Source organism: Phaenicophaeus curvirostris, chromosome Z (assembly GCF_032191515.1).
Source record: "Phaenicophaeus curvirostris isolate KB17595 chromosome Z, BPBGC_Pcur_1.0, whole genome shotgun sequence".
NCBI lineage: Eukaryota > Metazoa > Chordata > Aves > Cuculiformes > Cuculidae > Phaenicophaeus > Phaenicophaeus curvirostris.
Genome location: NC_091431.1, coordinates 12,186,599 through 12,210,007, shown reverse-complemented (window position 1 = coordinate 12,210,007; position 23,409 = coordinate 12,186,599). Strand labels below are relative to the sequence as shown.

The 23,409-nt window shown below is 36.8% G+C and overlaps 1 protein-coding gene across 3 annotated transcripts in view; it reads left to right on the top strand.

Annotated features, from left to right (window-relative positions):
• SSBP2 (single stranded DNA binding protein 2) overlaps positions 1–23,409 on the top strand; it is a 192,292-nt gene that overhangs the window by 156,248 nt on the left and 12,635 nt on the right. For 2 of the 3 annotated variants that reach the window (XM_069880340.1, XM_069880339.1), the window contains 8 exons: positions 56–115; positions 3,780–3,846; positions 4,035–4,105; positions 7,765–7,832; positions 13,651–13,699; positions 15,658–15,693; positions 19,752–19,806; positions 22,956–23,026. In XM_069880340.1, the coding sequence (XP_069736441.1) occupies positions 56–115; positions 3,780–3,846; positions 4,035–4,105; positions 7,765–7,832; positions 13,651–13,699; positions 15,658–15,693; positions 19,752–19,806; positions 22,956–23,026 (477 nt within the window). The remainder of the gene's footprint in view (positions 1–55; positions 116–3,779; positions 3,847–4,034; positions 4,106–7,764; positions 7,833–13,650; positions 13,700–15,657; positions 15,694–19,751; positions 19,807–22,955; positions 23,027–23,409) is intronic. The other variant, XM_069880341.1, reaches the window with a different exon arrangement.

Sequence of the window (23,409 nt, the reverse complement as noted above, 5' to 3'; positions counted from 1 at the left end):
GCAGTATTTACAAGCTAAGTTGAATTATTTAGCGGTATTTCTTTTTTTTTAATAGCCTTTCATGTCCCCTCGGTACCCTGGAGGACCAAGGCCACCCTTAAGAATACCCAATCAGGTAAGAATTTATCACTGATGCACTGTTGTGGTCCAAGGTGGTGGTTCAGTGCTGGCAACAGGAAATGTTGCAAGCCGCCAATGGCTTGTGCTCATTAGCTACAAAGATCACTCAGTTTCTCCCCCCTACAATTTGTCTGACCATTAAATAGTTATTTTGATAAGATGTGGCCATGCCACTCCCAGCTCACTTTCCTATGCTTAATTAGTGTCTACACCTCAAAATTTATTGTGCATTAAGCCTGTCTAGAGAGGGAAGATATAGTTGCCTTGTATGGTGCTGCATTACCCTCAGCCAGCCAGCGCTGCTTGCACTAAGATGAAGGCAGAACATCCCAGAGCTGCTACATTCCGTAAACTTTCCTAACCAAATCAGCCAGTGAGCTCTAAATTCTACATAGAATGCAACACTCCCTCCTATTCTTTTTTGGATATGTGAAGTATATTTATTTCACAGTAAATATGGAGATAATTGTTGAAAAATAGACATCATGAAGTTCTCAAAGACTCTTGTAGAGATTCTGAGGACTTTATAAAAGCATCACATTCCCAAGTTTCTCTGATCTCCGTCGAAGGCTATACATGCCAGTGTAAGAAGAATGAGTAATCATAGAATAACAAGGTTGGAAGAGACCCACTGGATCACTGAGTCCAACCATTCCTATCAAACACTAAACCATTGCCCTTAGCACCTCGTCCACCTGTGCCTTAAATACCTCCAGGGAAGGTGACTCAACCACCTCCCTGGGAAGCCTCTGCCAGTGCCCAGTGACCCTTTCTGTGAAAATTTTTTCCTAATGTCAGCCTAAACCTCCCCTGGAGGTGGAGGTGGAGGCCATTTCCTCTTGTCCTGTCCCCTGTCACTTGGGAGAAGAGGCCAGCACCCTCCTCTCTACAACCTCCTTTCAGGTAGTTGTAGAGAGCAATGAGGTCTCCCCTCAGCCTCCTCTTCTCCAGGCTAAACAACCCCAGCTCTCTCAGCCGTTGCTCTTCTTCAGCAGAAACCTTTATTGACCCATGTGTGAAAAGATGGTTCTGGAAGCAGATAGCATTTGTATTTTTAAGTTCTCCACAGTGTAGATGGAGGAGGAGAAAGCAGATGTCAGCAGATGAAAAGTTAGAGATAAGCAGGCAGAAAAGTATCAGTGCAGGTTTGAAAGAAAAGCTGGGTCATTTACAATATTGGGGAAGGTTGATAGGACAGATGGAATGGTTGTTTAGTGCCACTTAAACTTCCAGAACTGCCTTTGTCATTGTCACAGCTTGATGAAGAAATGTTTCTGCTCCTGTGATAGTTCTGGCTAGTTTTTGTGTCTGTGTAACACAGTGTCGACAAACTCTTCTTCAGCACTGGCACAATATTGCCAGAAAGCTGAAGTTTAAAGTTTAGTGAGCTGGAAGTATCAGGTCACAAGAATTCTTCAAATGTTCCTCCAAACCAAACATGATCATGTTTGGGAGCAAGTTAAGTTAGCCTGCATAGCTGCTTTCTTACAAGGGAAACGTGATTAAGTTTGTTGAAGTGATCATCAGATGACAATATAAAAGTGCAATGCCATTAACACTTTAGTTAAATATTTGCTATGGAGGTACCATAACAGAGTACAAAATATCTTACTGATTTTTGCACCTTTGTGTTTCGTTTTTACCCATTCCTTTTTTTCTTTCTGTGCTTCCAAACACTGTAAATACTGGCAGGTAGAAACTGGATCTGGTGAATGTTGTGAAAATGCTGCCAAGCTGCAGATCTAGTTTCAGAAGCATTTTGTCTACATATTGTGATATTTTCAGTGTAGAACTGTAACATAATCACATAATCTTAGTGAATTCCAGCTCTAGCAATTAATTTACAATATGCTGCATTCTTGAATTACTGTTTTTAACAAGCCTGCCATTATATAAGTTGCACTATAGGTGGACAATGTGTGGAAGTAATGTACTGTTGTAATGCAGCTTTAAAGCTGAATTTTTTATCTGACAGAAGTCAGTAAAAATCAGTTATAATCCCCACTTTAACTATTATTCTGTCCCTTAATGCCTTCCAGGGGGTATTGTGTTTCTTAGGCAAAGTAGGGTAACATGAGGCATGCATGCACAGCACTGTCCAGTGTTGTGTAAGGCTCATGAGCTAGATCTAGGTTTTATAGCAAGGAAAGCTGTGTTACAGGAGTGCCCCTGCGTTACCACCAGTGTTTGATCATGTCATATTTTGATCATGAGATCAAGCCCTATAAAGGTATTTGCTGTTGGCACTGCATTGTCATGAAAAGTGGTGCGACATGTTAGAAAGGAACCACAGTCTCTCATGTAATGATCTGTAGTGTAATGACTGCATAATTAAAGTCTTTGGCCATGTGTGCTCTCAGCTGAAATGCTTCAGTGTCCTTGTGTGTCACCTGCCAAATCCGTCAGAAGTGACCAGTACCTGCTTTGTTAGTATTTGGCACATCTGCAACCACTTCATATATTGCTCTTCTGTATTATCCAGACTTTAAGCCGCTGAAGTACATGTAAAACTCTGATTTAAATTATGTCATCTCAGATTATTTATTGTATTAATCTTGCAGCATTTTTTGACTGTAGTACATTTGAAGTAGTAATGTGCATCTTAATTTTGAATTTCCTACCTACAAACTGTACAGTATGTGCACATAGGTTCCTCTTTGTATGTATCTAAAACTACTCAGTATTTCAGGTCAAAAGTAACATATCCATTCCCTCAGTAAGCAATACCTGTATGGCCTGAGTACATTACTTTGATAATAGCAGATCTACTTATTCTGGATACATTTTTACTGAAAATGTGTTGTTTTGAAATGCTAAGTAGCACCTAGTGGATCAGCTACAAAGATCCACTCATGAAAATATTTTTCTATTTGAATAAAGTGCAGGTTTGAAAATTAGCCTTAAGCCTAGTGCAGTTACTGTAAATCCAAAGGGCAGATTAAACTGTGGGGACATGAAAGCAATGCATTTGATTTGGACCAGCGATGAAGCAACAACCCAACGTACCTTCGTGCTTGAAGGCAAGGTTTAGAAGCAAGTTTTTCAGAATGATGTTGTCTCCCATAGATGAATAATAAACTTATCTTAGCATTGATGCCCTTCAGGAGTAAGGCAGACTGGAAGATAAAATGCCCCCTCCATTACAGCCCTAATTAACCTGTGAATGCTGTGTAGTTGGCTCAATTTATGACTCTCAGAGAATATTAGGGTTTGCATCCCAAGCCCTGAAAGAAAATGTTAAAATAATGGCTAGAAGGGAAGACTATACCAATATTGGTACAGATTTGGATAAGTTGACTTGTTCCCAAGAATAAGGCAGTGTTGGGAGGTTAAGTAATAGGTGAGCTAAAGTGAAGGAAATATTGGGGGTGGGGTACACGGATGGACCAAATTTGACAATTTGTTGTGGAGATTATTTATACATAGTTCCACGGAAGTTCAGGAGTTTGTCCATGCAAATCCATAGTCAGGGTCGTAGGACTTCTACTTTAGTTGGGCACTCAGGACGTTTAGTTGGGGCATTGAGGAAAGTTAACTGTTCCACATTACTCTTGACTCACAAGAAACACACAGAAATTAAACCCAAAAAATCTGCATTATGCGTTTAAATACATTTTAAAGCATTATATGCTTTAAACATATAGTTTTTATGCCTGCAGGCACTTGGAGGTGTCCCAGGAAGTCAGCCATTATTGCCTAGCGGGATGGATCCAACACGGCAACAAGGTGAATGACGTAATTATTCAGACCCTTCAAAAGAACTGTCTTCTCAAACTTACATCTTTCTTTTTGGCTTTTTTTTTTCAAAGTTTTTTAAGCTTTCTGTTAATTAAAAAGGAATGATATGTTGAAGTTGTTTTAGAAGATGCTTGTGTATTGCATAGTTTATTTAAGTTACATGATTTTATTTTCAGGGCATCCAAATATGGGTGGGCCAATGCAGAGAATGACTCCTCCAAGAGGAATGGTTCCGTTAGGACCACAGGTAACTTCCGCAGATAGGTACCCATTTTTATTAATAAGCTTGCACATATACTATGTTACTGTGGCTTTCCATAGCTTGAAGGTGGCCAGGACTTATTTTTCTAATTCCATTTTAAAATAAGCTTTCTACTCTACAAGTGTTAATTCTGACTTGCGGTAATATGAAATCTAAAATGAAACTATTAGTTATTTCAATTAAGATTTTAAATTAAAAGAGGAATCTCTTAAACTGCTTGTTTCAGAAAAGCTACGATTCTTTGACAGCCAGTGTATGTTGTAATCAAACGATGACTTTTCTGATGGAGATCAAGGATTGAGTAGGTCTTTCCTCATCTTCCCAACCTAATTGATTATGCTGTTTAGAAGGAAAGGCTTTTTTTAGAAGACTCTTAACTTAGGTAAACTCTTCTTACTACACCCTCCCTCCAAATTCTCTAATTTTTCTTAATACACTACTGATCTCATTTCTCAGTGAGTGCTAGAGAAATTTTAGTGTAAAATGAGAAGTACATGCTGCCATTTCTCTCCCTTGTCACTCATAAGCATCTCTCTAGCTGCTGTTCAAGGAGTGAAGCAGCCCTGAATTGGGAGAGTCAGCCTTCTCCTTGATGCAAAGCTGGTTGTGATCATTCATAGGCTCTGCCTCACAGGTGTGAAAAAAGGAGCGGGAATTTGTTAGTATTACTTTTCAACAGTAAATGAAGATAAAAATGAAGTTAGTTGTGCACTGTACCTGAAATACGAATGCAAAAGATTATTCTGTATTTTGTCAGCAGTTTTACTGAGAGGAAATGTAGGTGGTGGTGTTCCATAACAGTGTTGCTAGTGTTTTGGTTTGCATTGTGGTTGTTGTGCCCATGCTTTGAATTTTTGCTTCCCCATTTCAGATAATCTTTCCGGTGACTTCTTTATTTCTCAGAATAGTAACTGAATTTGGAATTATTAAGAAACTTGGCCTTTCAAATCTGTTCATAACAATCGTTACAATTTTGGGTCCTCTTGGTAGAAACCAGTTGTGCAGTTCTACACCACACCTGCTGTGCAACCAACAAACCGTTATTAAATACATTTGTTATTTTTTCTGTAGCATTGAAGTATATTTACTGCTTGCCTTTTGGAGGTAGAAAGAGAAGCTTTGCAATGCTGCAGTGTGAGGTTGAACTGATAATTTATGCAGCACCATTAGTCACACAGCAGGCACATCTTATATTCATTTCTATAAGGGTAATTTTTCATTTTTTGCTGTCTCTTAAAATCCAGTATTTTTGTGAGGTTCTTCCTTCTTATACTGAACTTCCTCTTAAAATGGGGACTAGTGTAGCTAATCTACACAAAATTTAAGTTGCAAATCAATCTTTTCTATAAATAGATCATCGTCTGTCTTCATATCTGGCATTTAGGATCCTCTCAGAATGCAGTTCTAAACCCAAATTGGATGATTCTTACACACCTACTTCTAAGGCCCTCTTGCTACAGTGCCATAAGGTTCACTTAGGTGTGCCTGTAGTGGGAGGCCCTGCAATCTTGTTGCACAGGCAGTTAACTTGTGAAATGCTTAATGTGCTGATAAAGAAATTCTTATATCTGATATAGCATGCATATGTCTCTTAGGTCTGCTGGACAACTTCCCACGTCCTGCTTAATGCTTTCTAGTAAAAAAGAATTTGATCATCTTAAATATTTAAGAAACAGGTCTTGGTTATTCTGGCTTGTTTTGGCCACCTGACTTCAGGCAGCACTTCTATGAGCAACTCAAATACCAGATAAGCAGTGGTGCTGGTGACTTTGAGGAACAAATTGGGGCACTAATTTCTGCAGAGAGCATAGCTGCAGCTGAAGGAACATGTATATTGGTAGCCTTAACAAAAGTGCTCTTATTTTATGATGAAGGAGTACATCTGATTAGAATTATCAGTAATTAAGAGTTAGAAGTACATTTGATTAGGGTTATTCCAATCCTGCAGTATTCCATAGAGATCTCTAACCCCAGTCCATACAAATGATTACTGAATTAAAATAGAGTTGTGAGATACCAGACAGACCAAGTAGGGGGAATGGCTCAGTCCTCCACATCAAGATGAAGAAATTAAGTAAAATAGATCAAGAACTACTGTTTTGTTTGTTACAGACAGACAATGTCCTCCTCCAGGTCCAGTGTGCCAACTGGAGATGTTACTGTGCCCAACTGCTTTGGCTCCCACCAGTTATTGCCCAACAGTTCTGACAGAAGGTTTGCTCAGGCAAAATCATCTAGGATAACTTAGTTTGAACAGGAGGTTTGAGTTAATCTGGCTGACTTTTACCTCGTCCTGCACACCAATCAGTCTGCTGGCAGCATGCAAAAAGGCAGGAATGAGTAGTGTTTGATGACCAGCAGCTGTGGATAAACTTATCTTCAGATGACACTGTTGGGTATGGAAGAGGATGATGTAGACTTGCAAACCACCTGTCTGTGGGATACATTGAGGACCATTAATAATGAAGAGAATATTAAGTTTGGGGATTTTGTTTGGAACAGCAGAACCTTCTTTCCTAGTTATAGATCAGTTCTAAAACAGTTCTACATAACTGATATGTCATACTACTTGAGATACAAACAGCAGCAGACCCATATTTTGAATAACACTGCTGGATTTCTCCCATGTATTCATGACTTCATGATTACATGTTGTTGCGAGTCAAATCAATACAGAGAACACCCATAAGCCTGGATCATATAGTTTATGTAGTTTGGAGTATACTGTACATAAAATAGATTGTATTAGTTTTATTATTGAAAAGTAGACCACAACAGTGATCTAAACTTTTTTAAAGTAAATACCTTCTTTTTGTTCCTGTCCTTCCAAAATGCACAGCTGTTCATTTTAGAGAATTTTCAATTACCCCTTCTTTTGCAGAATCAGACAAATATAGCAGGATTAACACAGATTAGAGAGTGCATTATGATTGTGAGGAGAGATAGGCTGTTCTGCTTGTATTCTTCTGAATTAAAATAGATACAGTTTAGGATTTCTTGTAAATAGTACAGTTAAGTTTTTGTCATTATGTCAGAGCACAAACTCAGATTTTATAGGTGTCGGGCAATTAATTTGTTAGCACTGCTATGACATTCATTATCATATTAAATAATTTTCATACTAGTTACCATAGACTTATCAGAATTGACTGATTAGAAGGGAAATACAATGGTTATACTGTATGATATAAAAGTGATGTCATGTGGTGTAGTTTTATGTAAGCATTTATTGATATCCTAACAAAATCAAGTTAAAAATAATTTTATTTAAATTCCATGACATGGAAATCTCTGATTTTCTGATTTTGAATGAGCTGCCTTGGTATAGAAGTCTAATGCATTATAAAGCCTCCCCCTTTCTGGTGGTTGACTTGACCCCTAGATGCATAAATAATTCCTCCAGAAACAATTGACATTTTAAATATTCTTAGTCTGGTTTTATTGTTTGTAATTCTTTCTCCTTGGGGTTAATTGTATTATTTTTTTTAAGTCAACAGTGGAAATTCCTGAAAGAATGAATTACATTGGCCTATCCAGTCAGCAGTTATGTAGGGATATCATTAACCTGCTGTCCTTTCTTTCCCCCTCCTCTTTGGTTTTGTTTTTTTGTTTTGTGGTAGTCTGACCCTTGGTTATCATTGCAGAACTATGGAGGTGCAATGAGACCCCCACTGAATGCTTTAGGTGGCCCGGGGATGCCTGGAATGAACATGTAAGCACAATAATAAAACCTTATAATTATATTTAGAAAAATCTTTATTTCATTGTAGAAGTAATATTTGGGATAAATAAGACAAGGGGTAACATGCTTTGATGACTAATAACACAATTTAAAAAGTGAACCCACAGCAGGTTCCTTCTTCTGCATGCCTCTCTAACAGGCGCCTTTGCTGTCCTTATAAGTCTGTACAAATACTCAGTTTCTTTCACAGGTCAAAGTTCAAATATTGGGAATATTTTGTCAGTGTAGTCACTGATATATCCTTGCATGCGTTTTTAAAAAAATGACATTATTTACATTTATGTTTTTTATATTACTGATTATTATTTTGTAAAGAATGGTACAAGTATGGTTCCTTGCTGCAAAATAAAGATGTACTTAAATTTTAGCAAAATAAAACCGTGCTCTAGACCTGTTTATGAAAAAAGACATTTGAAAGAAGAAGTAAGGATGATTCTGTCTCTGTTGCTGTTTTTTTTTCCATAACTATGTTTATTTCCACTCTTAACAGATAGAAGAACATGACTGATATGAGTGTAAGGTTTACTGAGACTGGATCATCATTTAGTGAAAACTCATATAGACTGAGTTCAGTTGTACTATACTGATTTATTCCAGGCATGGATATAGTCATGGAAGTGTATTATACCAATGGACCACCCTCTTTTCTGTGTGTATAGAAAAAAATCACACATAAAATTACTGTATCTAGAGTAGACTGGATTTAAGCTGAGAGTTTTGGCACAGCAAGTGACTCAACATGAATAATCTACTGCAATTTAGACGAATATTTTGCTTGCTTGTAGTTACTTATATGATTAGCAAGCCTGAAAGAGAGATGCTCCTTGCATTATTTAGATTTCTCTCTTCAGAGACTCACAAAGTTTAAGGGGCTGCTATAGTTACCTCTACTGTAATACTGACCAGAGATTATCAACTTATTCCTGTATCTTAACCCTACCTTTGCCAAATTAGTACAGTTTTTCATAAACAGCATTTTGCAGTCTTGTGGTTACAGAAGACAGCATGGTGGTCCAGCTATCAAGGCATTAGAATGATTTTACAACTTAAGGCAGAGATCATCTTTTCTTACTCCATTTACACCTTTGTCTTTCACGAATGAGTTTTCAGCAGACTGACATGGAACGCACAGTCAAGAAGCTTGTTATTGTTATGTCATGGATACCCACTCTTATTTTCATAGGAAACATAAATGAGAGATGCTAATTTTCATTTCAAATAGTTAGTTACCAGTATGAAATGTAAAAGAGTTATTAAGATAGATAATGCCATTAAAAAAAGAATTCTGATCCACCATATCCTTAATTTCTTCCAGTTTCCAGAGATACCTTGAATTCCTGAAGCAAATAAATTAAAATCTAAAGTTGGGTGTTACTCTATCATAAACACCATATATTGGATTTGAAACAGTCATAGGAACCTTCCTAAGGGTAGGCATTTCTTCTTTTAAATGAAATCGATGTAGAAAAAATATTTAGGTATTTGAAATTCAGTGTGAGTATAACAAGTATACATAAATTGTCCTCCAGGGGAGATTTAATTATAAGAGAAGAAAATTAACTTTCTAAAATAAAATGTTGAGGAATTAAAATTTGGGATAGATATTTTAAGGCTACTTATGCACATAAATACAAGGTTATATAGGGAAAATAGAAAGACGCATTCCTGGATGACAGAATTCCTGGCTTGCCAGAAAGAGGGAAGATGGTTATGAGCTGAAATACTAACATTGCCACATTGCAGCATTTCGTCTTGTGCTGAACCAGTAAAAATACACAGATCATCTTCGTTTAAGTCCGTGATGTGGGAAGTACATTTTCCTTTGAACTTATGTGTCCTTTTGAAGGGGACACCATGAATGGAGTCCTTTACTTGGGAGTTTCATGAACTTTGAATTATGAAGTAGGTAACTGTAACTGTCTCTATGCCTTACCAGGCATATACTACACTCCTTTACATTTCTTACAAACTCATTTTCACTCCAGCTTGTCTGCAGGTGGGAGCTGAATATTCTTTCTTGGTTTTGAATGAGACTTCATACTGTCCCTTTGCTTATTATATTATTTCACTTTAAATATTATTATTAAATAAATGTAAATATTATTATTTCACTTTAAAGGCATAAGAGAGTCCAAAGTGGGCTCTCAAAAGTGGACTATTTGGACTATTATGCTGTAGCATATTGTGACACGTGTTACATACTGTGTCAGAGACCATTGTGAGGAGCTCAATTATTTAATGCCTTACAACATGAATTCAGCATCAGTCAGTGCATTCAAGGATAACCTGCAGGCACTAGCAATAGAGAGACCCACGTATGTTAAATGTGCTCTTTGTATTTTCCCCTATAATTTATCTAATACTCAATGCTAGGAAGTAACACTGTAAGTCATTTAGTTTATTTACATATCAAGAAAATGGGATAACTGTACATAAGTCCTACAGCAATACTCATTTGTCTTCACATAGACAAGTCTTTTCCTTACATTAGAATTTTCCAGTGTTCTGTTCAATGCTTTTGGATTTTGTGCAGTGTTAAAATGTAAAAAAGTGCTCTACAAAAAAGAGTTGCCATTTTAAAATCCAACTTTTTCTCCTGGGAAAGTCCAAAAGGAAGCTGTTCTGGGTAAGAGCAGAATACTTGCCAAATACAATTTTACATTTTTCTGGATTAAAAAGTGTTCTTTATTGTGAAAAAATGGCAATAGCCAGCTTGAGAGCTCATAGACAGTAATTCAGCACGAGAGCATATACTGCTAAATAATTGCTTGCTCCATCATAACTAATGTCTATCATACTACTGTTTGGAACAGCTTATACACATTCTGCGTTCTTCTACAAAATAACTTTATTTTAGCTATAGCATTTTAAGTTGAATCTTAGTGTAGCCATTTTGAGTAAGGTTTTTTTTTGTGTAAAGATGCCCTCTTTGGAACAAAATGGCAAATTTCAGGGAGTAGTGTTATATTTCACTGGCACTTTTTAATGGCCTGCGTGACCCACAGTGCTGTCTCAAGTGCTAGGAATATCTGTCATGCCGGAAAAGAAAAAAGATGTGATTTTGTTTTTTAACTTCAATTCACAAACTTGTGTCCAAATGTTCATATTCCTGGATGAATATATTTGCCTCTGGCAAAACTGAAATTTTCGACTATTATTTTAAGTACTAGGTCAATGCTATAGGAATCTCTAAGGACAAAATGCAAGTCTAATTAGTCGTAATGATAGATACTTCATAAATTACTCTATTTTGAAATTGGTACATTAATAATAATAATTTATGTCTCTGTTGATGCTTCCAAAATAAACATTCAATGAAGGGCTTGCATCGCATTGAAAAATTTTGCAGGTAGCTTTTTTAAATGTGTGTTTTATAAGCTAACAATATTCAGCTCCATATAAACTATATGGTTTTCTAGCAGAATCTGCTACATTTGTACTTAGAGCTGTCCATATAAAGCTTCTAGTGAATATGCCAATTCCAACAGCTTTTCTAGACAATGGGTGAGTTTCCCAGACTCCTTGTAAGGACTGTCTTAATTTCCGTGTTGCTGTTGCTTAGCCCAATCTTGTATCTGTGTCAGCTTTTTAGTATCTCTGTAGTTCATAGTGATCTGCAGTGTCATCACAGCTGTTTTTCCACTTGATGCTTTTTGCTACATACATTTGAGTTACTTAATATCACACAAAAAAGTGCAAGATTTTGAGGTGAAAACAGACTTCCAGCATTGTTACAAATATTGCTGTTTTTTCTTAAAAACAGTTCCAATAGACCAAATATGGTATAGAAAAAAGAACACGTAACATTTCGTCTTGTAATTGTTAGCAGAGGACAAATTGCTAAATATTTAGCATGGGAAGCATGAGTACTATGAATCCCTTTCCTTGCTTAGCCTCTGCTCCTCCCATCAAATAAGGCAGAAAAGATCTTCTGTGTTTCTGTTTTCCAGCCTTCCAAAAATCATGCCAGCCGAAATAAATCAATTTTCACTTGATTTATTTCAATTGGTTTGTTTTGAGCCAATTTCCTTATAGTTTTATCAATGATGTAATAAAAAAATAAGATTCGGTATTAAATCCCAGTCAGTTTATCTACTTAACAGTTTTTAGTTTTGAAAGACTTTAAAATAAATAGAAAATTTCCTGGAATCATTAATAAAGCTTGCTTTCTTCTCTATATTTAAATCATTCTCCCATGTCTACTAAGCTGTGATGGCTAAGGTTGCTTTTCTAAAGCTAATGAGGCCAAACCACAATTTTAAATATGAAAGTTTTCTCATCTGCTCTGCTTTTGAGTTGTCAGGGCCTTCAAAAACTGATTTTGTCTTATTTATAAATAACTAAGGGTCCTTAATGCTCACAGGAATAATTATGGTTATTGAGATGTTATGACTGTGAGCATGGAGATTTTGCATCCCATATGGCTTAGTTCCCTCAGGACTGTTAAAAGATGAAGCCTAACCACCAAATTATTTTTCTGAGTTGAGAGTGAGAAGCTTAAAATAACAGCCAGAATTGTGAGAAAACGTGTGCTATCTGGACAGTTCTTCGTTTTTCCTTTCCCCATTCCCTTCTGCTTTTAGAACCCGTCTGATGTCTCTTTGAAGCTGGCTTTGTTGGAGTCTTCTGCTTGTTAAAAGCACTCTTATCCCTTCTCCTGAAGAGTTACCAGTTAATCATGCATACACTATTCGGCTAACTGTAACAAGAATATCTGAAAAGTTTGAAATTTACATTTTACCTGGTGTGATAAATTTCATGGTTTTGTAACTTCTATGGAAATAATATAGCCTTGGTCAGGTAGTGCATGATTTTTAGATATATATCTGAACATATTTGAAGCGTATGTCTAGAATGGCATGTTTTCAATTGATGATGATGATGGCAATGCTCCAATATATGCTATAGCAACATATTTTAGTGGGTTGTTCTTCTAAAGAACAGTTTTTCCCAAAACATTTATAAGGTACTAGCGTTACTTCCACTAATGTAACCTTACTATACTTACAATATTCTAGATCCCTACTAAATAAATGCATGCATCCTCAATTCTTCAGGAAGGAATTTAATTATGTAAGCAAGAGTACTGTTTCGATGCCTGAAATTACACTTATATTTTAGTAACTTCCATAAACTTTTGTGCAGTGTTGACACTTCTTTCAGATATTTTAAAAAAGATTGACAGAGTACAAGGAAAAGCACTCCTCATGAGAACTTAAGAGAACTTGTATTTTACACTTCTGTGCCACAGTAAAATTTGCATCTGTGTAACACAGTGTTAAATTCTCCCTGAACAGAAGGAAAGGAGTTCAAGAGACACAAATTTGTAATGTCTTTCGAATTTTTCCATTGAGAATATGAACAGGGATGTCTGGCACTTCTTATATCTCCAACTGTTTGGGACCGATGCAAAACTGTGCCATCTCCACTGTAACCTCTGGCAGTGTGGCTACTGGGGAAGGACTCCTTAGGGTGCCATTCTGGCAGGTTCTGTCCTGAAGAGTGCAGAAGTACCAGAAGGAGTCAGGAATCAAGGTTTCTTAAACATGAGTGGCAGCTTGTAATAATAAAATAATTATCTTTAATCAACTCATAAAGTGACTAAATTATTATGGTAGTGCAATGATGAAAATTTTGCTGTAGTGTTGTAACTTGGTGTAGTTTTGGTTTATAATCACACTTTAATTTGGAAAAGAAAGCCTTCCTTTCTCTGGAAATTATTTGCTTCCTCAGAGCTGGTCAGAACTTGAGGATTGCTCTGTGTCTCATCTTTCATCTTCTGTTACAGGGGCCCTGGGGGTGGTAGACCTTGGCCAAACCCAACCAATGCCAATTCTGTAAGTAAATACTTAAAATATATTAGACATCATCTTATATTTAGGGAAGTATTTCTCATCAATACACTAGGAAAAAAAATCCACTTCATTCAACAAATGGAATAGTGCATCCTTTATATTTTTTCCCCCTGACCCTACTGCAGAGCGAGTACAATGAGGAGCAAATGCAAATCTGAACAGAGGACTAACTCATTGACCTGCAAATATCCAACTGTTCATAATCACACAGCAGCTCTGCAGCTTTACATCAATAACAGCACTTCCTTAACACAAAGGTTGTCTTGGGGTATGTTTAAAATATATGTTAGCTTCTTTTAGTGAGAGTAAGATGATTTAGGTCAACACTGGCCAGTGAGCTCTACAGAAATCACACAGCTTGTTAAGATACAGCTTAATATGTGCTTGCTTATTTTACATAACAATATCACATTTGCTGCTCTTAACTAGGGAATACGGAATCACAGAGCAGTTGCTTGCAAGATGTCAGCCATTTTTACATGCTTTCTGTAAAAAGCAGTGTACTCTATTGAATTTGATTGCTACAACTAGAAAATAGCAGCTTAATGGAAGAGGAGGTCAGTGAGGCATCCCATATGAGCAAGTGTCTTGTATTTCTCCTAAAAACACAAAGGTAAAGTTTTCGGTTTCATTCACTGGTCAGACCTCATTAGTATAAAAGTGCGTCCCTTTTCAGCAATTGCAGTTGGATGAAATGAGTCTGTCTTAACTAACTAGTCTGATTCTTTCTGGTGCTCTCAATTTTGATTTCTTAGTTCTACTAATGACAGCTGGGGAAAAAAAAGAGCTGAAACTCTTCCTCAGTTTTCTTTTGTGTATACTCAACTAAAATGAATGTTAGGATATTTTTCAACTGATACTTTAAATACTTTCATTCTGTGAAATTAATTAAGAAGTCTAGTAACAGGTGTATTTTTAAAAATGAGTTGGCTGACAAGTCATCTACAATCATGTAAGATGTTTATGCTACCAAATAATTTTGTATTCTGTCAGTACAGTTACTTGGTTTTTCCCCTCCTCCTATAACAGCCTTGGTCTGTGCCTCCTTAGAGAAAATTACTGCAAAGGCTGTTAGAAAGAAGAAAACCAGATTATTCACAGGGAACTGGATTTCTGCAGATATCCTCTGTAACAAATACCACAATTGAATTTGAAATGACACTCTTGTTTTCAAAGAAAAATGCAAGTAAATAAAACTAGTATCTTTTAGGGTGAAAGATATGAAAGAGTTGCTTTTCGAGCTATGTTCAAGATTTTAATCATGATTAAGTATATGTAAGAACATACAAACTGAGCCCATGCTGGGGATGACTCTTATGTCCTATTGACTTAAACGCAAGTATGTGCTGCTGAAGTTTATAAACCTTATAAACTGTATATTCCTTAATAATCTTATATCTTGACATTTTACTGTAGACTGCAGGTCTTTACAAACCTTATTTTGGCTCCTGCAATAGGAGGATTCTTGCGGCAGGTACAAGAACTGGGTTGATACTAGAGCTTCTAACTCAGTATTTTAAAAAAGTGATGCTGGCTGTTAAAAACACATGCCTTATGTATTTTGAAACAATGAAGAACAGATTTCAGACCTCAGCCTGCAGACATCTAAACGTGTGAATTATGTTATTCATATTAATTTAATTAGAGTGGCTACCAGGGCACAGTAATCTTAAATGGAAAGATTTTTATTTGAAATGCTGGATGTTAAATTTGGTTTATGTCTATATTGCTAATTTTAGACTGGAGCATACTTACAGTGACAAGTTGTTGAAAGGAAGAGGTGTTTGTTTTGATAACAATAGCATTTTTCTATAATGCTTAACTGTGTCTTTGAAAGAAATTAAACAAGTAAACGTTAACCTACAGCTGTACATAAGTGTATGTATGGACTCCATCTCACTTCAGAAGAAATTACTGTTTTGTTTCTGTTGGTATTACAGATACCTTATTCTTCAGCATCTCCTGGGAACTATGTAGTAAGTACACTTTCGTGTGTTTGCTTATTAGAACACATGTTGCATTTTATTTAGGCAGAAAAATAGCTGTACAGATGTTAAGAAGAACCCTTGTGTATTAGTTGATAACTGAACATCTGATCTGCACTTTTGCTTTTTTTCTGCCATCTATGGTACATATGTTGAAGTTCTTTACTAGAATCATTATCAGTTTGGTTAAAATTGCCCTGAGTCCTGTTTTATTACAGCAAACATTTATATAACCCATACAATAGACTGTCTTCAATAATAAAGGACCAAAGAAAGGGCAGCTTTCTTGGTAGCACAATATTATATATGAGTTTCTGAACGTCTTCAGAAAAAAAAAAAAAGCATTTGAAGAATTACAACAAGATTTTATCTCCCCAAAGGTATAAATATTGGGCCTTAGAACTAAAATGTTAAGGGACATTTTTATTCTTGTAATTACCTTCTGAAGACTTGAAAGTTTTTTTTTTCCTCCATAGTCTGTTATGTTTTCATTTCTCAGACATTGTCTTAATTTGTTATGGATTAGTTCATATCATTATTTTCTGTTAGTCTGTACTTTATAATGAAAGAGTAACACTTTGTAATAGGCCTAGCATTGAGCTGTCATTGAAGAGAATATGACATGCTAACCCTCTCTCTTGAATTTAACAAATACACTCGACCTGTCAACAATATCTACGAAATGTTTTGGTTGAGGTCTATACTGCTGGGATTTTGTCTCTATCCTGAGAGATTAACTTTGTTTATCGTTTTAGGATCTTGTTGTTCATGTTGTACTTGGATTATTTGTACTTCTGATGTGCTTTCCTTAGGCATCTTGTTTCATCTGTTTTTATCAGTAGTGCTACTGCTATATATAAAAATTTCTCCTTTGTATATGTATATGTTGGATTCCAAATTTCTTTTGGTAAGTGAGGTTTCAAGAGACCTCTCTCAATATTTCATATTTTATCACCTTTTATCACTACTACAGGGCATTGGCTTTAACCGGCATAAAACCGGAAGCTATTTCAGAATGTGGAAATAGCAGGGCCTTCAGCATGAGGACAATTCACAAGCATCTGTTTATATATCTTCTAGGTTTCTCTTACTTTCAGCCTTTGTAAAAGAGATGATCCTTCAGAGCCGAAGCTGAAGGATGAGTTCAAGGATAAGTTTATTTTGTTGAGACAAAAGCAGTTTCTTTTGTCCTTTATTTAGATTTTATTTAGATTTATTTAGCCTTGAAAAAGGCTATGATTCTCTTAAGTGTCCATGACTGTAGTACGTATTTTGCCACATGCTTAGTGGAAACACGCCAAATCTGCTGATGTCTATGCCAGTTCTTTTAGTGCAGAGCTTCATAAATTTCTCTTTATTGGGAAGAGGTTTTGTTGATTTTGCCCTAGATGTTAGTAGTCAGTTAATGTTGCAGATTTTGAAATTTTTTTTTGAGTATTTGACTTTATAATACTTGTTGATTAAAACTGTGAAGTTCTGAGAAACTAGAAAAGGAGCTTAGTGCGTGTGTAGAAATTCATACCCTGTGATGTCTAGAGGGTCATATATATGATTCAGAGGTCCCTGAAATTTGAGATTGAGAGCAGCCCCGCAGAGAAGGACTTGAGGTGCTGGTTGATAAGAAGCTGGCAGTGTGCACTTGCAGCCCAGAAGGCTGACCGCATCCTGGGCTGCATCACAAGAAGCGTGGCCAGCAAGTCGAGGGAGGGGGTTCTGCCCCTCTGTTCCTCTTTTGTGAGACCTCATCTGGAGTACTGTGTCCAGTTCTGGAATCCTCAACGTAAGAAAGATATGGAGCTCTTGGAATGGATCCAGAGGAGGGCTACAAGGATGATCTGAGGGCTGGAGCACCTTCCATATGAGGACAGGCTAAGAGAATTGGGGTTGTTCAGCCTGGAGAAGAGAAGGCTCCAAGGAGACCTTATAGTGACCTTCCAGTACCTGAAGGGACTACAAGAAATCTGGGGAGGGACTGTTTTCAAAGGCTTGTAGTGATAGGATATGGGGCAATAGGTGTAAACTAGAGAGGGGAAGATTTAGACTAGACATAAGGTAGAATTTCTTCCCAATGAGGGTTGTGAGGCACTGGCACAGGTTGCCCAGGGAAGCTATGGCTGCCCCATCCCTGGAAGTGTCCAAGGACAGGTTGGATGGGGCCTTGGGCAGCCTGGTCTGGTGGGAGGTGTCCCTGCCCATGGCAGGGGGTTGGAACTACAAGGTCCCTTCCAAGCCAAACTATTCAATGATTCTATGAATTCCTCATCACTGAGGGCTGAGTAGGCCTTTCAGACATTTTTGATGAGCCCAGTCCTAACGATCATGTTCAGTTATGATTCAGTTGTCATTTAGGAGAGGAATAAAGCTATGTGGCTGCAGGCAGTTTAAAATGAAATTGTGTTTCTGCCTTGATTTTCATAAACTGATCTGTGTGTTTCATGGTGGAGCAAACCTTTGTTTTAGCACACTTTTTAAAAGGTACTTGGTGACCTTGCTTAGTTCACAAGCAAGGGGAAGCTCAAGATGAAAGCCTGTAGATGGTGTTACGTACAAGGTCATAGAGGTATATACGTTTTGACTAGTGCAGGGATGTGCAGATGCTTCTAGGTGAAATATTTCTGTTTCATCTGTGATATACTGTGACTTGATCACTGGCTGGTAGATAGAGATCCTTCCTGCTGCAAGTATTTTATTTGTACAAGCCCACAGAAAAGCAGTATCAGTCAGGAAGCTGGTGTGTTACTGAGTTTGATTGTCTGAAAATAGTGTTTGCCAGTATATTATTAGTAAACATTTTGTATGAAATTATTTTAAGTAGTCCATTGAGAAACAGTGTCCACTGCTTTAAATACAAGAATTCTCTGCCTCCTTCATGTCAATGATTTAGAGCAAATCTCAGCAATATCCTTATAAGCAGACAAGAACAACAAAACCTTTATATTCGGTGCTACTTAGAAGGTATTCCTGTCTGGAAAATTCCTGTCCACTACTTTAAATATAACAGAAGAGATACAATTTAATGAGTCATATGACAATGAAAAAATCATCTGTTGTTAGCAGTCTGTGTGGTTTTTATTATGGAAAGTCAATATTTGTTGACTTTTATTGGCAAAGACATTTTTAAGAAACTGAAAGTTGGTAGTTTTTTATATTACATAAAAATGTTAGGGATATGCAAATCTAGGAAGCAAGAAGTTATGGGGCTGTTCTAACTAAACAGTTTGGATGTTTAGAATAAAATTCTCAGAGAAATTTTTAAAGAACATTTAAAGACTTGTTTAACAACCAGAACAGTTTGTGTACAGTTCATAAACAGATTTGCGACAGAGAAGTACCTGAAACTAAGAACATAGATGTTCCTTGATGTTTTGGGAGTTTTTTTATCTTTGATTTAGCAGTCTAGGCAAGTGTTATAACTGTACCCAGCATTATCCTTACTTTACAAATCCATTTGTCATTAATTTGAGAAACAATTATTTATACAAATGTTATTTTTAGAAAGTTGTAGGATATTATACAGACAAAACTAAGATACCTATTGCAACAAGATACTAAGTCTACCTAAAAAAGAAATTTTTCTTAAGGTGATTGTGCTTTTCTGTCCCCATAGGACACCCCATTTTTTTTTTTGTGCTTAGCAAACATAGGTTGCTCAGCCATTGACTGTGTACAGAGTACAACAAAACAGAAATGCCAGCTGAAAAAAAAGTGTTAATACAAGTAGGTTGAGGGAATTAAATATAATTGTCTTATGCCGTGCTCTAAGTATTTCTCTTGTCTGACTCATAGCATGACACAGACTTAGTGACTAAAGGATATTCTTGGATCTGTTTACCTAGGTACATCAGAAGTCCACATCCCAGCTTGCTGACCAATTACTTTGTCTTAATCTGTGATGAGCTGTTTCACTAGGTTATCAGAAAATATGTGTGATTTTACTGGAGTAACTCGTGACATGCACAGTACTTTTGGTTTTTTATTTGTACTGTGTTCATTTTTTCCCATTAAATTTTTTTCCTTTCATGCTAACTGACGTTTTCTGTTCTCTGTAGGGTCCTCCAGGAGGTGGAGGGCCACCAGGAACACCTATCATGCCTAGTCCTGCAGGTATGGGAATATACTCAGAATAGTAAAAAATAATTGTAAAGCATTTTAGGAAGTATACAAAGTATTTTTGAGACATTGTTTTTCACAAAGAATCAGATAATTGTAAATTATTGGTGTTTTACTTCTATATAATTTTTTTCCTATGCTTTAACTTTCTTTCTCACCTTGCTATGTGGCAGAGACACAAAGCATTATATTTCTGCAGTGTGGAGCAATTAATTTCTCTGGCTTTTGAGTCCATCTTTTCTTGCACAGGGATAGCGAAATAGAAGTGAAGAAAGACACCGTCTTTATTCGCTTTTGCTAATGTTCTCTGGGACGATTCCTCCAGTTTAGGAATCAAGAGATTTCTAAATCTGGTGTAACTTCCCCTGTAATATCCTATGGGACAAACCTGATGGTCATGTGGCTCTTGAGTCATGTGTGACATCTTACAGCTATGTCATCTGACTGACAACGGGGTCGTGCTGGGCAGGTCACTCTCCTCTGTCTTGCAGTGAAGGAGTAAGGCCCTAGAGGAGCCATTGTCATGTTCTACCAGTGATCTGTTCCCAGAACTTCAACGGGCCCATTGTTTCCCGAGGTGACGTGATCTGTATCCTCAAATCATATAAAGATGGTGACCATACAAAAGATCGACCACATTCCTACTAAGGATCGAGTAAACAAGGAGAAGGGAGGATGGGAGGATTTGGGATGGCTAGCTAGCTTCTTAAGGCTTGAAGATGGTCAACTAGGTGTAACTGTTTCCTTCCATCAACATTCTGCAGAAATTCTGATATGAAAGTGGAACTGCAGGATGTGGGGGATGCTGTCCTCCCCCATGGTCACCACAGAAATCTGCTAAAATGAATCTAATTACATCTTGTGTACCCTAGTGTTCAGTAACTACTTCTTTTGGCTTTTGGCCAATACCTGCCTTTGCAACTCACTTTCAACAGCTAAAAGGAACCCATTCATCTTAGTGATATTATAGTGTCTTCAGTCCTTATGTCCTACATCTTCTTGCTGTCCTCTACAGCACAAGAGGGTAGGGAAGTTTCATAACTGGCCATAAAAACTTCTCACACCAAGGTATTAACTTCATTAAGCACAGTTCCAGGGCTTTTAAAAAATGCGATCAAAGATAAAGAGTAGGGCTTCCTTGTTCATAGCATTAGTGAAAAAGATAATTAGTGCAAGAGAGCATTTAAAAGTCAGAAACTTTTTAACATAAACCAAATTTAAGGACAGACTGCACTTTTTTTAAAAATAGACAGCACTGCAGTTATGGTACATGTTAGGCTGTCTGTGCAGCTAAAATAAAGCTTCTGATGACAGTTGTTCCCATTTTCCGTTAAGAGACTCGAAGATGTTTTGAGGCTTTGTTTTCCAAAGTATGAAAACATTTAAAAGTTGGCCACCTGAGAATTCTATGAAGGTACTTAACATTTCTCTGAGACAAATCGGCTCCGAGGATTCCCATGGCCCAACTATCCAGTATGTATTTTCACATGAGCCAAGGATGTTTTGCAAAAGAATGTGGTTCTTGAATAACTTGTTCTTTATCTCATCAAATGTTAAAAATAACTTTTTATGTGCTAATTTTACTTGGATAACTTCAAGCTAAAATCTTTTTGTTCCCCCTGTTATTTATAGAGCATGCTTGAAAGTTGTGGTAACACATAATGCTCTGCATATAATGGAATTACTTACTCATCAAGGTTAATTAATGCTTAGGAAACTCAGAAAGATTAAGGAATAGACAAAGACCTTGATTTTGACTGCCCAGTGTATGTACAAATGTATTCTTGTGGAAGGTCGGGCCACATTCTCAGTTCCAACACAATCTGGTTTTGGCTTTCTCACTTTCACTACTTCTGACTCAAAAGTCCTGGCATCACCTTGTCTTGGGAAAGAATTACAGCTCAGCAGTGGTTTTTGCATGTGTTGTTAGTCTCAAAACTCTGGTTCAAAGAGGTGGAGTGGTCTTTTGGAGGAGATAGGTACAGACTAGTGAGTTATTCCTTATTCCTTTTGCTGATACTATAAAGATTTTCCAGAGCTAACAATATTTTTTTAAGTCATGCTGTCCCCTTAGGAATGTATTTAGATTTTTCTTAGGTCACTCTTTTCTCTGTAAACATTTTCATTACATGGCATATATCTTGTTAAGTTGCCTTGGGTTTTTGCTGAGTTTATCTACTATCTATCTGCTGCATTTTTTTGACTTCTGGTTCTTACAAATTTTGATGAAGGGTGTTAAGAACTCATGTGTGTTAGCAGTGGTGTTAAGTTGGAGACCAGAATGAAGAATCTACTAATGGTTCTTAGACATTAGTTTCCTAACTTCAACCGGAAGAGTTATGTGGATTATCTTCTATGTGTCTTGTTAATTGAATCTTGCTTTTCAACTCTGGAGGTGCTCTACATGAAAATTCATGTGCATTGATTGGAGGAAAAGGCCTGTGATGCTATAAGGCTGTGTCAATGTCTGGCAAGTGAAACTCATGGCTGAACTTACTGGCTTAGGCACTACGCTCTGTCAGGGTGGGTTTGTTGGGCTTGGACTCAGGCTTTTCTTAAAGCATTACGTCACGCTGTACCACGAGGATACCTCAGTAAAGCTGTCCTTGGAGCAAGGATCTTTGCACAGTGTTCTGCTGAGTAGTTAGATATATCCAAAATCAAAGACAGACATGAATGAGAGTAAAAAAATGTTCATATGCTATGCTAACTTACAGTCCATATAATGAGAAGATGTTTATCATTTCTTACAGCTGGAAAACAAATTACAGGAGGTATTGATAAGAAAGAAACTACTGCTTTATAGAGAATATTTAAGATGAGTCAAGTAATTTAGAAGTCCAGGGAAAAGGGTTTCTGAAATTAAATAGTTACACTTACTTGGTGATTTATAAACCTTTAACAGTCATGCATAAAAACAGAGTCTAAAAGTAGCCACTTAAGGACCATTGCAGTTATTTTTTTTCATAGCTCTGCTGTGTTGTAGCAATAGATAGAAAGGGAATGAAATCTTCCATTATATTGCCACTGTGTATTAGTGATTCAGGCACAGAAATAATATTAATATAATGACATGAAATGTATTAGATGAGTAGTTTTATTGAAAGGTATATATTAGCACTTAAAATAATCTCTTATTACAGATTCAACCAACTCTGGAGACAACATGTACACTTTAATGAATGCAGTGCCACCTGGACCCAACAGACCTAATGTAAATATGAATCTAGTTATATACTTTGAATTATACAGCCTTTTTTTCATCCAAACACTGCACTTCCATCACATATCATTAATACTCAGTTTTCTAGTTTTATGGGTGACACTTCAGTTGCTTTACTTGCACCACATACTTTTTAATGTTTCCCAAATCAATCATGCCAATATATGCCAAGTAAGGATTGGGGCATATTTTTCTAGATGCAAAATGCCTTAGAAGCTTGTGCATATGAACCCTGGGGAGAACTTAATTTGTCAGATCGCAGTGCAATGGAGTTCTGTGTGATAGCATTATAAAGACAGAAATCCAAGAATAACATAATCACAGCTCTGCTGAGAAGAAGCTGGGAGTCCTGGTGGACAGCAAGTTAACCATGA